Source organism: Rhea pennata, chromosome 24, assembly GCF_028389875.1.
Source record: "Rhea pennata isolate bPtePen1 chromosome 24, bPtePen1.pri, whole genome shotgun sequence".
Taxonomy (NCBI): Eukaryota; Metazoa; Chordata; class Aves; order Rheiformes; family Rheidae; genus Rhea; species Rhea pennata.
Window position 1 is genome coordinate 7,235,956 of NC_084686.1, and position 15,505 is coordinate 7,251,460.

General features: G+C 42.7%; 1 protein-coding gene across 5 annotated transcripts in view; it reads right to left on the minus strand.

The window, feature by feature from the left end:
* Positions 1-2,681: 2,681 nt before the first annotated feature.
* The window catches only part of FLI1 (Fli-1 proto-oncogene, ETS transcription factor), a 93,479-nt gene continuing 80,655 nt past the window's right edge, over positions 2,682-15,505 (minus strand). For 4 of the 5 annotated variants that reach the window (XM_062594373.1, XM_062594377.1, XM_062594374.1 and 1 more), the window contains 4 exons: positions 8,203-8,268; positions 6,855-6,917; positions 5,494-5,541; positions 2,682-4,422 (listed from right to left, as the gene is read on the minus strand). In XM_062594373.1, coding sequence (XP_062450357.1) covers positions 3,893-4,422; positions 5,494-5,541; positions 6,855-6,917; positions 8,203-8,268 — 707 coding nt within the window. In that variant the 3' untranslated portion in view covers positions 2,682-3,892. The remainder of the gene's footprint in view (positions 4,423-5,493; positions 5,542-6,854; positions 6,918-8,202; positions 8,269-15,505) is intronic. The other variant, XM_062594375.1, reaches the window with a different exon arrangement.

Consider the following 15,505-nt stretch of genomic DNA (forward strand, 5'->3'; position numbering starts at 1 on the left):
AAAAGATTTTCTGCTATCCCTGTTGACTCACAGCTCACAATCATGTGATTCCAGCCATCTGTTTTATAAACTTTCTGACATAAGCCTAAAATATTTGAATTCATTCTGCCTTGCCCTCCTGGGAAAAGCAAAAACTAGCATCAGTACTGACAAATTCCTTGTTTTGTTTTCTCTCAGTTTGTCCCAAAAGTTGTGTTTGGGAGGGAGAAGGTGCCCCCATTATCATCCCTGGAGTTCTTGCCATTGCAAAGTCAGCCTGAAAGCTCGTGGCTTTCAGTGGGCTGCTCCAGTCTGTATGTTATCACTTGTTCTTTACCCGAGGAATTTAAATTAAGATCTTATGAAAATGCTAAAAGCTGCCTGGAAGGCATCTCACCAGTCTGAGGCTGTCTGGCACACTGGTATAAAGTCTCCTTGCTCCAAGTTAGATTCCGTGGGAATGCAGCCTGTAGTGGGTGGCAAACTCCATCTAAAGCTAAATACTAGCAGCAATTAAAATCAGCAAGCACTCTGAGGAAACAGTTCAAAGGAGAAGGAAAGGACCTGAGCTGAGGATGCTGCTGATCGCCTTCCATCTTCAAGCTGAGGTCCTTTAAGATCTTTCAATCTGGACAGCCAGAAACAGATGCTTCTCAAATCATTGGTTGTTTTCAAAAGTGTGTTTTCACCAAGGATCCTTCTGGCCAAACTTTGCGGTCAAAAACATCTTTGCACTCTGACAACCTTTAGATTCTGCCTTGAGACATTTTTGTGCAAATTCAGTCTTCAAAATTTTCTTCAAATTTGCCTATTGCTGGCAGCTGGGCCAGCACATTGTATTAATAGCAAATACTCGATATTTCTATTGATGAAGAATAGCCAGAATGAATCTAGATCATGCTAAAGTGAAAAACAATATATAGAGATAAGCAACAAAACACTCACTCTTATGACTAAATTGAGCAGCTTTGGTTGAATACACAAAGGGAACAGATCTGGGGTGGCTGAATGTAATATTGAACGTAGCTGCTTTTCAGAGCAAAGCCTTGCTAATCAAGCCTATGACCGCTATTGTACTAGAAACTTAGCAACAAAAGGTTGTGTGTAGAGGAAGGAAATGGTGTACTTGTGCAGTTATGCATTTCTAAAGGTTTATCAAATCTGCAGAAAGATCAAGCTATCTCTCAGGACCACCGTGTGTCTGCAAAAATACAGGAAGTGCCTTTGCCTGACCTTTATACACAATCAGAAGATTCCTTGGCAGGGCTTGTTTATGCAGCCTCTTACTCCATCTCAGGAATGCTTTGGAGCACTGGCCTTCCCTGGGCTTTGGGGATAGGTGAGAAACACGAGCACACCAGCAGCCTGGTACTACATGTCGCATTGCATATGCATCCTGCACCCTAAAGAGTGAATAATCAGAGAGATGCTGGTTAGCTCTGTTGTGGCTCAGGGAGGCTGCGTGTCCTGGCACTCGGCACGGGGCTGTCGCTAGTCTCCGGGGCACCGGGCAAGGCTCTGCTCCCAGCTCGCCGCCGGCCTCGCGCAGGACATTTCACCTCCCCGAGGTTCAGCTACTCTATCACTTCTTTCTCTCTCGCTCGCTCTGTCTCCACATGGACAAGAGATGAGTTTCCAATTTAGACATTTTGGCTAAGTACCTAAATTAGGCCTGAAAAACGCAGGCTCCAGCAAAATAAATTTCTGGCAGTAAGAGGTCGATATTATTTTATAGTGATGGTGATGGGCACTGCTGCTGCTGTGGATATTCTTTGTTGTCTTCTTAGCTAAATTTATTTAGATGCAAAGTTCATGCTTTATCTGCAAGTATGAGAGGGGAGGGAGAGAGTGGGACAATGTGATGCCTCAGAGAAGAAAACCATCATTTATTTTGTCACATTTTTTTTACACCATATTCCTCATACAACAGTTTAATTGTAACACTTAATACATTTTTTTTTAAAAAACACCAAGATTACTTGCAAAATTATATATATTTTAATATCCAAAAAGTACATTGCATATATATAGTAGCAAAAGCCCCATTTCCATGGGTAATTTCTTAAATTTTGCGATTATTGCAGTAATGTTACTTATAAACACCCAAAAGCACTAAGACCTAAACTGATTAGCTTGATCTTATTTTTCCTTTCTGTTAAATAATGGCATCAGTGCTTCTGTTTAAAGTTATGAGCAGACTACAATGTTCTGGTTTTAGGCTCTCGTCCTGCAATTGGATGCACATAGACCAAATCTTGCACCCACACAGAGTCCCAGAGGTTATGTCTAGACTAGACGTTTGTGATCCTGTTAATTGACTGCCAGTTAATACAAGTTAGCTAATAGGTTGTACATGTAAGTCTAACCCCCCCCCCCCAGTAACATCTGTTCTAAAACATAAATGCTTGTGGTTTACCCTTCTGTTTATGGCACCAAACCGCCATTTGCGGATCATCAAATTAACATCTGCAAAATTAGATGGCTGAAAGCTTTAAAACATGTAAAATTTAAGTGAAAACCCTTAGCAAAACCTTTCAGAAGATGTGTGAGAAGTATTTGAGAATTTCTTTAAGTGGACAAGATAGTTCCAAAGTTTAAGATTTGATGAAAAATAATCACAAAATATTGAAAAAGCCGCTTTAAAATATTGATGCGTGTTTTCAATCAGCTTTAATACAAACATATTAGCTAAATGGAGTTAATTTGCAGACAATTTTGATAGGCTAATACAAGAAAAATCTCTACTCTAGACAAACCCAGAGAAGTCTGGAAGGTTTCTGGCTAGTTTGGGGATCAGTTAGGGATCCAATTGCAGCACTGAGGTTTTCTCCAACAGATACATTACTCATGTCTTATTTTTTTATTTTTTTTTTAGTAAAAAGTAAAAAGCTACAGCCCAAATGTACAGATTGAAAAGATGTACAAATTACATTAAAAAAAAAAAAAACAAAAACAACCCACTGAGCTGATAGTAAAAAAAAACAAACCTGTATTTGTGACCGAGGTCAACTCGTTTTACTTAATCTTTCTTTTAATACTGTGAGATATAGGGAAAAATAACTCTGCATAACTTATACAGTAATTTGCCTTCTGATTTGTTGACCCTTTGGATGACGGTCTGACAAACGCACAGCGTTCGCGAATCGGTAGCATTTAGCGATCCCTAAGACTCTGGCAGAGCTCAAGGGCCTGCTGTCATTTATTTTACTTCACTTTTGCTTTCAAGGAATGTCTGTGCTTGACATTAGGTTACTTTATTTTGTTCTGGTCTTTGACACTTCTGGAGTTAATACACAGTCTAATGAAGTTGTACAGTCTAGAAAAGTTCCTTCAATGCCCTTTACTTCTTAAAATATACATGTACATATATATATATATATGAATATATATATATATTTAATTTCCAGTTGGGTGAAACTCCTCATTTGCCTTAAAGCTAAGATTCCAGTTGCAGTCCCCTGCAGCCCAAGGTCCTCCTGACTTAATGGTCAAATTGCCTACCCTCTCCAAAGCGAGAAAAAAACCCACGTAGTCGTCTTTTCCTACGACCCACAGTTGGATCTATGTCTTCTAAAAAGCCTTTGAATTCTTAAACATTTCTGTGATCAAAATGCTAATAATCATTCCAAGTTGTGGTGAACAATCTTCATAGTCAATTCCTACAGAGGACATAAGCATCAAAACCCAAAGAAAATGCAGAGTACTGGCCCAAAGAAGCATCCATCTCTCAGTCCAAGACACAAGAGGCAAAGTTACAAAAGTAAAAGGTTTGATCCAGGAATAACCAATATCCAGTTTTAACTATCCCCCAGAAAGGCCACAATTATCCATTAAGGGTCCCAGAAAAAAAAAATCCCAGAAGTAAAGAAAATGTCCAACCAGATTGATAAAGGCCACTTGAAGATAGAAGCATCTAGTAATAGCTGCCCAAGTGTGGTGATACATGGGCATTGGGATGGCGAGGGACATTGGGGTTTGGATAAATGCTTCCAGTAGGGGAGGTCCAATAAGGTGAGGCTGCTCCAAAGAAACTGGATGATGTGACAGGCATAGAGGAAGGGTGCGGGGGTACAAAGTTCACCTTCTGCTGATGGGCATGGTAGGAAGGCATGTAGGAGAGATCTGATGGATACTTGTACATTGAAGATTCAGTGGGATGAGGCTGAAGAGCCTGGGCAATGCCATGAAAGTCAAATTTGTAGGCATACCTTTTGCCATGCACTTTGGTCATAATGTTCTTGTCATAGTAGTATCGGAGGGCTCGGCTCAGCTTGTCATAATTCATGTTGGGCTTGCTTTTGCGTTCTCCCCAGCGCCGTGCCACTTCATCAGGGTCCGTCATCTTGAATTCCCCATTGGTCCCTTCCCATGTAATACAGCTGGCATTGGAACTGTCCGACAGCAACTCGAGAAGGAACTGCCACAGCTGGATCTGCCCGCTCCCTGCAAGGAGCAAGCCAAAGAGGAAAGGAAATGACATTGTGTTTCCTGCTTAAAAGCAAAGACAAAGGCAGGAAACAGAAGGACTATCTCGATCTTTACTGGGAACTACTTCTTCAAGCCTTCAAAACTCTTACGTAGGAATGGATAAACTATTCCCAGCAAACAAGTTAGTCAACCCTTTGTTCTGTTTATGAGTTTGAGGTCAGATTAGATTTCATAATGGTCGCCTTTGGCCTTAAAAATCTTTAGGCTATTCATAAACAGGCTTTTTCCGAGCATACTGTTCTGCAAAATTTTTCACTGAATGGTTGACATAGTATATTTTAACTCTTGATTGCTTACTGTTTACCATGGATATTGTCTTGGATACCTAGAGTTTCCGTTCCAGTTGATCTGAGTTACAGAAGGTTATTTCTTCCCCAGACTAGGTGACTCCTAGTTTCGTTCCTTGTGGTTATACTAATAGCGAAGATAAAGAACCTTATGAGGATGCTTCCTCACAAGCATTCAACCCCGTTCCAGCAATAAATGGATAGATTTGTCATCAATGTCAACACAAAGTGTGTACAGTTGTCAGCCTGTAATGACATAATCCAGTTTTTTGAATATCCATGACTGCTCCTGATCAGTATAACAGTTCGTTTAGTTCAAGTAAGATTTATTCAAGTCTTTTTCACAAAAGTCAGGGATAGTCATTCTACTGTGACTTTCAGAGATGTTTTGTGCGCTCCCTTGTGTTAATCATCTTTAGTAGATATTGGAGAACTAACCTACACTGCATATCTGAGAGAGACAAATTCAAGTTCTGTATAAGGCTGTCGTTAGGGAATGCTAGTTTGGGGTAAATGCCTTCAGGAAGGTGATTTTGTTCAGGTAAAGATGATGTTGCACCATTTTCCACACTTTATTGTAAGGATTTGTGTAAGACCACAACTACTAAAATCAGTGGCCCTGACAGTTTTCTCAAACAGTACAACAGCTACTCATCTAGTACAGTCAAGCAGTAGATAACAAGAAAGCTAAACCCTCTGATAACGGAAGATTGCCTTCAAAATGGTGGTCTGAACTCACCTGGATTGGCAAGACGGCTACTAGTGGGCCCCAGGATTTGATAGGGATCTAAAATAATAATAAAAGAACAAAAGCTATTTTAACAAATATGTTATCAAAAAAGAAACAGAACTTCATTATTATTTTTTCTGGAAACCTAAAAAAATATTCACTTTCTTTCTTTACTTGTACTGCCTCTTTTTCTAGCATTAGGTGTCTGGAACAGTTCTGATGAGTCCCTCATTTCTTTTTAAGCAAATAACCACCAGTTATTTATGGAATCCTGAATGGCACAGTGGTTCTGGCACTGGTCTGAGAGTGGCCCATTTTCAAAGATCATAATCTTTCTTGGACATACTCTACACATTTTGTGTGTCAATAAGAATGTTCAGTTGCGTGAAAAAAAACACGTGTGAGAGTATAGCAGTAACAAATCAGAAGTGAATATAATCGTCCTAATAAAAAGAGCTCAACAGCAGATGGGATTTTCAAATTCACTTGCTAACAATTCAGTTTGGTATCCACTGAGGTCAATGAATGCTCACTCAACTCTCCCTTGTTGAAGCCAGCAGAGCATCAGACAAATGAGGGTAACAGGAGTTTGGCTCCAATGAGGCTGAGTGTTTCTTGAAAACCCCACAATGCATTCACTAGGAATGAAATCCTTCCCTTTTTGTGGGGCCTCTGCAGTCCTAATCTCTACTCTTCTCTTTGCTTCTCTCTGTCTTTGGTGATTTGGATCTATAGCATTTGCTTGTGGATTGAATTTATGCCAAAAGAACCAACTCCCTAAAAAAATAAAATAAAAAAAAAAGATAGAAAGCAGCTGTGCAAAGCAGGGAAGGTGGTATTTAGCTTTTCAAAAGTCCCTTGGGAAACTAGCAGGAAACATGACTTGCTTGCTGTCCGACAGCGTTTGCTTTTCTTGTTTGGGCTGCTTTGACACTGGGGAAGCCCTGTTGATTCTGTTTGGAGATATTTCCATTGAACATCGTTACAAGAGGTCCGGAGGTAACGAGCAGACACGCCACCACCGCAGCACAAACAACTCCATGCCCTGAACTGCGTCAAGATCTCTTACCCTGCATGTTGTGATGCTTCAAAGGAGATTCTAAAGCAACTGATGCTAGGCACTGCGTGTGACTCAGCTGAAACACGGATGTTTCTTTGGAATGGGCAAGGACATTGAAGTAAAACAGAAACAGTGTGGAACAACTGCTGTCACTGCTTGGTCACATTTGACTCATTATTCTGAGACTTCCCTGCAAGGCTCTGCCATTTGTCCTCTGCTCATGAGTACTGCTGTTTGACATGCTTGCTCTCCCAGTCTAGTACAAATACAATTACTTAGCAAATGCAGTGGGGACACAACCAACAGTTACCTGGTTGGGGCCGTTGCTGTTCTGTTGTCTTATTCACATTTTGCGTCCCTGCAACGGGAGGGCCTGTAAAAACGAGAAAGATCTTATACATACATGAACAGAAGAGAAGGAATGAACACAGAACAATATATATACAACACATACCGAGCAGGAATAATACAGAGATTGGGATGGGAAATGGGTTTTTTATCCTAAAAGCTGATATTTTTGAGATTTCACGGGATAATTATTAAAAATCTCATTATAGCATGAAAAAAGTATGCAGTCTAGGCAAGGAAAAATCCATCTGTTGTTATAACTTAAAATACATCCTGATTTGCATCTATGTTTTTGTATAAATTTTGACCTTCTTCCATGTTGGAACATTTTTCAGTATCTTTTAGAAATGGGAAAATTTTTTTAATCAACCCTTTTATGCAAAAAAACCTTGTTTTTATCAAATCAAACATTTAATTGACAATATCATGGCCATTTCTAGAAATCAGGTCAGTGTTGACATCTGCTCCACCTAGTCATATAATTCCTGATAGCAGAAAACTGTAAGTTAAAGAATAATCTTCACATTCAGAGTGCACATAGCTCAGAAAGCTGCAAAGCGAATGAAATACAATCTGACGGCCAGGTTCTGCCACATTTATTCAAACCCTGTAGTATCTTGCTGAGAGTCAAATGTGCCCATCTTGCACTGCTGTACAGAGGTATGTCCCAGCAGTGGAAGAAGGGGAGAGTATGGCCTGATACCAGCTGCTTATGTTAACTAAATACAACCTCTAGGGGCAGGGGGCAGGGAACTGATATTTCTAAGGAGAAGTCAACCCATGACCCAGAGTGTGTAGTGAACTCAATAATAAAACAAAAACCCTGTTGCATAAGTGGGGACTCTTTCATGTGATAATCTCAGAGTGACTTTAGTTATTAAGGGCCTGCTAGACTTCATTTGTAGGATCTTACTTCCCCAATAGTAGTAAGAAACCCTCCGAATCTGTCCAAGCTGTCTGTATCTGTCCCTTAAAAAATGACACCTCACTACAGACGAGTGGATAACATGGAGTCAACCTTTGTATACAGCATCCAGTCCTGGGTCCTTAATCAAATCCTGGAAGTGGTAGCGGTTTGTTCCATTTTAACAACTGCTATCATCTTCAATACATGATTCAGTTGTAAAAGGATTTGCATGGATTTTTTTTTTCTTTTCATAACATAATTCTAGCTCTTTTGCCTTATTGACTGTCCCCAAGTCTTCCACTGTTCTGGTGCTCATAACACAAGCCAGCCAAGCCCATCTTCTCCCACAGTTTCATTTTGATCTCTCATTGCAGAATTTGTGATTCCCGCTGGGAAAACTTACTTTTGGTGAGGCCAGAATTCATATTACTGCCCCATCCTGTTCTCCTGACTGCATCATAGGAGGGATCTAATGACAAAAGAGAACAGGCACAGAGGGGTTGAAATCAACTCTTCCCAGAAAAACTTGCAAGAATCTAGCTTTGTTTCTTAGTCCTCCCAGCTTGGTATTACACATATACCACTGTTTTTCCTCTCCCACATGTCCTATGCTCCCTCGGCCTCCTTACAAAGGCAAGGCCCTGTTGAACATGCCGCATATACATGGTGCTTTGGGACTTGTTTTCAGCATGACCCCAATGACACACCTTCGTGGCCAGGCTGGGCTCCCTCAGACCTTCCTCCTGCTAGAGGCGACCTTGCTGGCCAGGAGCCTTTACAGCAAGGGCTCGAGGGTGTTTTGGGCAGCGCTGCAGTCTGGCACCTCTTGATCAGTGAGAAAGCAGTTGTTAGAGTCAACGGAGCTGAGAGCACAACGTCTTCCCCCAAAGCAGCCCCTGTCCGCCACGGGCAGGGGCGGCGGGAGGGCCGCTGCCCGCGGCCGCAGAGCTCCCCGCGGAAAGCTCCGCGGGCGCTTGCACATTCCTCCAGCTCTGGGAAAGCCGCTTCAGCTTTGAAATTACAGCCTTTCAGTCATCCGCACGGAAAGCAAAACAGAGGGGAGGGGAGGGAAGGGGAGGGGAAGAGAGGGAGAGAAAGAAGAGGAGGGAAGAGAGGGGAAAGGGGGAAAAAAGAGCTCAGTTAATGTGCCTGTTTTTATTTTTATTTTACTTTTTATTTGTGTATATACTTTTTTTTTTTTTTTTTTTTTTTTTTTTTAACTAGAAACCACAAACCCCACTGCAAATAGATCAGACTGAAAAACAAACTGCTACGGTTTCAGGCTGGTACAAAGTGCGCGCGGGGCCATCTCTGCAGAGGGAAGGGAGGTGGCAGTGGCAGCGGCAGCGCCAGGCACGCTGGCCCCGGAAGGGAGCCGGTCCCTGCTCCCAGGGCCGGCCCTGGGAGCCGAGCTGGACGCTGGCTCGCAGCCCAGCACTGCCGGCAAACGCTGTGCCCGAGCTCAGGCCTCAGCAGTTGCCGTCGTTGTAAATAAGCAAAGCTGGCATTTGCACGTGTGGCATTTTTCCTCGCTGGGAACCCATCGTGCAACTGCTGCAGCATCCAAGCGCACCCAGGGCTTGTGCTGCTGACCGAGGTCAGCACCAAACGGATGAGGCCTCGAGTAACCACTGGCTTTTCCCATGTCCCCTTTGCAGCCAGTCTCTGACTTTCATTCTCCCCTGGGATATCTTTCAGAAACAAGTAGAGCTATTAGGGAGATGTTTGGGGAAGTATTTTAAGGGGAAAAAAAAAACAGTTCTGAATTGAAAGAGAAAGATGAAACCTCAGAGATTTCCACAGATCAAGAAGCTGATGTACATTCTGGGCTATCTCAATCAAAAATAGTTTTACCGTTATATAATTTTAAAGCAAGATGTCACTTACATGGCGATCTTTTGTTAAAAGTAAAGACAGCAATTAATTTTCCAACAGAAGAATTCTTTTCAGATTGACGGGGAAAAATCCTTTCTAAAAAGCAGCAGATTTAATTTTGATATTTTTCAGTTTTCTCCGATTTTTTTGTGGGCAAGGTGTCAGAAAGTAGAGCAGAGTGAATCAACTGCTGTAAATGGGTTGGTTGATTCAGATGCATCAGTATGTTTTGAGTAAACAACTAGGCCATCATCTGGATAGATGATCATCCTCCTCCTCCAGATGGAGAAACCTTGGCCCACGGGAAGACTCTGCTTTGCTCACAGTGTCACAGAAAAAGAGTGTAAAATGCATCTCCTGAGAGTTTTCTTTACTGTTAAGTGACACTATTACAATCAGATGTGCTGGCCAGGTGTATGTTGCTGTGGCTGCTTGGCTTTAAAGCAGCAAGTCTTGGTCCTCCAGATGGATTTGGCTAAGCCCATCCAAAATTATGTTCAAGTCATGAATCGTTCAAAAGCTCCCTGAATGGGTTGCCTTGTAGTGTACATTTTAGGTCTTAAAATGTCAGCTTAGAAGGATGGTTTGCATGTGACTCAGCCCAGATTTAATCCAGGTTTAATGCACCTCAGATGAGCCCCTTTGTCTCACTTTTCCACATACAGAATGCATTAATGGTACTTCTCTATCCCACTGGCATGTGGGCATATATATGGGCAAGCACACTTGTCCTGTTACGATGAGAACTAGCTAGGAGTATGACTTTGCAATGGTAAGAAGGGTTAAGCAAGACATTCAGTAATGCAGGCACTGCTATTGAAGCAGCATGCTCACTCAACTAGTGCAAGTTTCTCTTCTGTCTCTCTTAAAAAAAAAATCAAATCCACTGGGCTATTTTTGTTTTGTTTTCACAAAAATTTGTGCAACATGAAAGAACCACATCAGCCCTCCCAGCTTCCAGGCCCAGACTCTAAAACTGAACGTGTTTAAAACAAAATGGAAAAGGCAGGGCCAGGGAACCTATCCAGAGACTCAAGTTTCTGCAAAAACAATATCGTTCTCAGGACCTGACGCCCAGTGGCTCGAAGAGATTCTACAGAACTCCAGCCAGCCGGTTAGTTACAGAGAGAGTCTTATCTGTCATTAAAACCACTTGGATTTTACACCAAAATTTGCCAAGCTATGGAAATTCAATTAAAAGATTTGGACCAAGGTCCTTTTCTGGTGTAAATCAGCAAATAGGTCAGTGAAGGTAGGGGCCAATTTATACTAGTTAAGGATCAGGTCCCTAAGTCTGTTTTAGACTTAAAAGGCCCAGTGGAACAACAGTCCTATGACAAATGTGTGTTCAATACAAAATGGAATTAAAGAGCACAAAATAAATCATAGATGCTTTCAAGAAATGTCATTCTGCAGCTGTCTGGTTTATGTCCAGAAATTCCCCAGAATGAATGCATACTCTATTATGAGCAAGGTAAAGGATATTAATAATGCTTTGCACTTTCACAGCACCTTTCAACTAAGGATCTCACAGCTTTTCAAACATTCACACTCACAACGCGCCTGGGAAGAAGGTTAAATATCGTTTTATTTATTTACATGCATAAATGCACTTTCCTAAGGCTTTAGGTGCCTTTTCCAGATGAAGTGCCTTTACCAGAAGTCAGACGGTATGGAACAGACCATGTAGCATTGCTCTCTGGACCTCCTCTAACTTTTGTCTGTACTTTCTCACTCTGGGTCTCACCTCAGCTCCTATCCTGCCACCCATTAGGCGGTTTGGACTTTCTCATCCCCTGCTGTGTATCTCCCCTTAGAAAGCCTATTGATTCCCATGGAATCAGATATAAATGCAAAATAATGCAACTGCTAGTCTATGCAGAAGGCTAGGAAAAGGCTTATAGGATCTCAAAATCCCCAAGATGCAGACTGGGCCTTAGGCAGGTTGTCCTATAAAGGAGATTAGGTATTTTCCATATCTCCAGAGTTTCTTCTTGTCAGACCATCAGGTGCAGCAAAGGAGGGCCATAATGCGTGGAAGAAGGTGATGAGTGTGCCCCAGGGATCCCCTTGATGAGTTTGTGGGACACGGAGGAGGAGAAAGGCTGCACATTATTCTGCAGGAGGCACATCACTGCGGTCAGGAAGATAAGGCAGGCTCTGCTGAACCACAGGCCCACCTTTACACTTCCTCCCTCCCCATCTCCTTTTTTCCTCATCTCACAGCTTGAATATTAGTCTGCTCTTGTTCCCCAAACCTCTGGATCCTGCTTGGCCTAAGTAGTCTATGAGGCCCAAATACTGCAGTGGGTTAGGGACAAATGGACAGTCACCCACAGACCTATTTTCTAGGAAGCCAGGTTTAAAATCCCCATGCAGATTTCCGTGCCACAATGAAAACCATCCCAGATGCCTCTCAGTCCTTTAAGCTTGAACGCAGTCCCAAGAACAAGACATTAGGGAAGCTGTGTTTAAGATACGATGTATTAGAGAGTAAGTCCTATCTCAAAAGCTTTGAAAAGCTTTTTTTTTAATTAAAAAATCGGTCTTTTATAAATCTTAATGCTTGGAGTGGGGAGAGAGATGCAAGTGGGGTTCAGCTGGACGATAGGCTCACAGCACCCAGACTTCCTAGGCTGCTCAGTGAGTGCTGACAGCCCCTTCATCCTGCTCCCTCGCTGGGAACCTTACTCAGTCAAACCAGATTCAGACACAAATTTGTGCTGCTAGCCCTGATATGGCTTTCCAGGGGAAGGATGGGCACTGGGCCTTTGATGTTTTTCAGGCCTCTTCGCTCTAGGATCGATACAGTGGGGCTGGCTCACGTATGGATTAAACACTTAATAGGCACTAGAGGAAGATCTTATCCAAAATACTATCTCTATTGATGTAGCAGCCCCTAATTCCCAGCCAGATTGGGAAGGAAGAACATGGTGTATTGCAATCACTGGCAACAGCAGCAGCTCTTTGCAGCCAAGCACCATCTGCGTTATGAACGGCTGGAGCTCACTGGCAGCATGGGGAGTGACTGGTCTGAACATTGGCTCCCTGTGTCAGACCCATGAGCAGTGTTGGGGGGGGGGGGTTAATGCTGTAGCTGTAGAACTACATGTCCAAATTGAACAGAGTCCTGAAATGTCATACTCTCTGTAACAGAGCAGTGTCCAGATGCTGAGCTATGTCTGAGCAAATACTATCCCCATCATACTTCCCATGCAAGGAGCCCTGGGAGGTGTTGGAGAGGCATCTAAGAAGTGCTAGAAATCACCCTGTCACATAACACAGGCCAAATTCCAATGGGGACTGCAGAGTGGAGCGTGCTTGAGACCTCTCGGGAAGCCTTCATCCCCTGAGATGGGATTTCTTCCCAGGGACAATGTTTATGAAAGTTTTCTGGGAATACATGTGCTGCAAACTCACAGGAGCATCTAGGACCCCAGTGTCGTGGGTGCTAAGCAATAGAAAGAGCCCACCAGTCCGTGCCTAATGGAGCTGATATGTCCAAATAGATTAGTCAGACAAAAGACGGAGTGGGACAAGAGCTAAGCTGACTTAATTCTTAAGTCATAGGGGCAGAGTTAGGAAGAAAATAAATGCAAGTCTCTCAAGTCCCAGCAGATCGTCTAACAGCTTACTTTACTGCCTCTGCTTTCCTTTGAGATATGGTGGCAGCCTCTGGCCAAGTCTGTCATGCTGTCTCAGCTGAATAATAAAAATGGTAACAACTGTTGTCATTTTGTCATCTTCTTTTGGATTCTTACCATGAGATTTTGGGGTGCTTTACAAAGATGACCCAGTTTACATTACGAAAAGAACCTGAAATGCAGAAGGAACTGCTCCTGAGTACCTTGTCTTATCTACTCTAAAAGACCATGGGGTCAATCGCTATAGTGATTTATGGAATGCAGGTATCTTATATCCAGACAGAACTGGGCCTTACAGATTTTGGTGATGCAAATCACCAAGGCGAAGGCTGAAAATCTGAAATGGGTGATGCGATCTATGGGATTCTTTGTGCAGAACACATTGTGGTTTGTGCAATGACTCCTTCTGCTTCAGAAGGAAGAAAGATCCTGGCTTGGTGGCTGGAATTTAAATTAGCTTCTCTAAATGGGGAAAGCAGAACCAGGTGTCCTAGGGGAGCCAGACTTGTGATTAATCTAAGTGGTCACTTAGGGTCTGTTTTGTGGCAAGTAGTTTGGAGAGAGATAGAGAAAGGAGAGCATAGGACCTCGCTGCTTTTCCTCACGAAGTGGAGTTCTGTGTAGTGGCTAGCAGTGGCACTATTCGGTATCTTGGAAAAGTCCCAGCATAGGCACAGAGGAACAAAAAACATAGTGCTGCAAACCAAACACGAAAGCAAGGCCTGCCAAGCTTCCAAGCGTCCAGCCCTTGCACTCCCATCATTTAACCTCCTGGAGTTCACATTGAAGAGGTGGGGTTGGGTTTAAAGCCAGTTGGAGAGCAGAATCACAGACTGTGGGTTTCTGGAGGGGCAAGGAAGCCAAAGACACCTCTCACTCCTCCTAGAAACATTAGATGCTTTGTTTTAAGTGACAGCAGCAAACATAAAGATTATAGACTCTTCCCAGGACCCTCTGGCTCAAAAGGTATGTGCCAAATGTTCAATCCATACAGAACTGAAGACCAAAATAGGATGTGAAGAGTCCTATAGCCTGGTAAAAACTGCTGTAAGGGATGGTTCACACCAGTCAGTAATTCACTTCTCATAAAATTAGCCCCATGGCACGCCCAGGTATGTGTTATTTTGAGTTATGGTTGTCCAAACTGTGTACACTGATGCACTGGAATCTCACTCACAATAATGATGCTTTTGCAATGAATTGCTTTTCAAATTGCTATTTCTGCTAGCTATAATAGTCTCCTAGCATGCAGTCCATAAAACGTGCTGTACCTCATTCACGACCAGTATTACTATGAATGTTCTCATGATTTTGTAAGATTTCCAGTATCTTCAAGCCCTTGCTTCAAGCTCACAATGTCCTGCTCCTTGTGCTAAAGAAAGCTACCATTAACATCAGCAGTATAGGGATCAGATGTAGAATTAAGTAATTCTAAGTCTCTTCAGTAAACACTTTGTACTAGCTGAGTGCAAAAATAATTATAAGCTATATCCACCTCAGTGTATCTGTTTTACTGCCGCATTATCATACAATTGGATTACTTTGCAAGTTTTAAAAAACATATTTGTCAAAATCTCTACATTGCAACTGAACTGTCTTACAGATGAAGAATTGACACATAGTGATCAAGATCCAGGCTTGTAACACATACTCATTTTTTGACTAGAAGTCAACTTGAACAGAGTGAAGAGGGTCTAAGTAACTTGCTGGATTTACATAAGAAATCTGTTGCAGAGCATGAAAAGGAGGAACAGGTTTAACATGCTGAACCACTGTGGAGGTAGCTGAGAGTCCTGGGTCTGCACTGCTGTGCCTATGGAAAGGGAAAACATAGCTATCAAACATTTACAGTTTAACTCCCCTTCTAGATCCATGTTGGGGCTAAAGTACCATGATTCAAGCCCACTCGCAATTTCCAGCATCAGCCAGGATCTGCAGATTAACAATGTGCGTGAACAGAACTAGAATTCAGGATTTTCAGAGGGGATTTATTCGACGTGTGCAGCCAGAGGCATGCTTAGGGCATCGCAGATCCCTTCTGCAGCAGGTCACTCCTGCTTGTCATCTCTGATCCCTCTTGCTCATCAGGCATAACCTGGCAAGGTGACACAGAGGAGCCGCTACGCATGGCCGTTCCAGAGCCCACAGCGCTGCTCCCCCGCTCGGAGGAGTGCTCCTGCCTCCAAA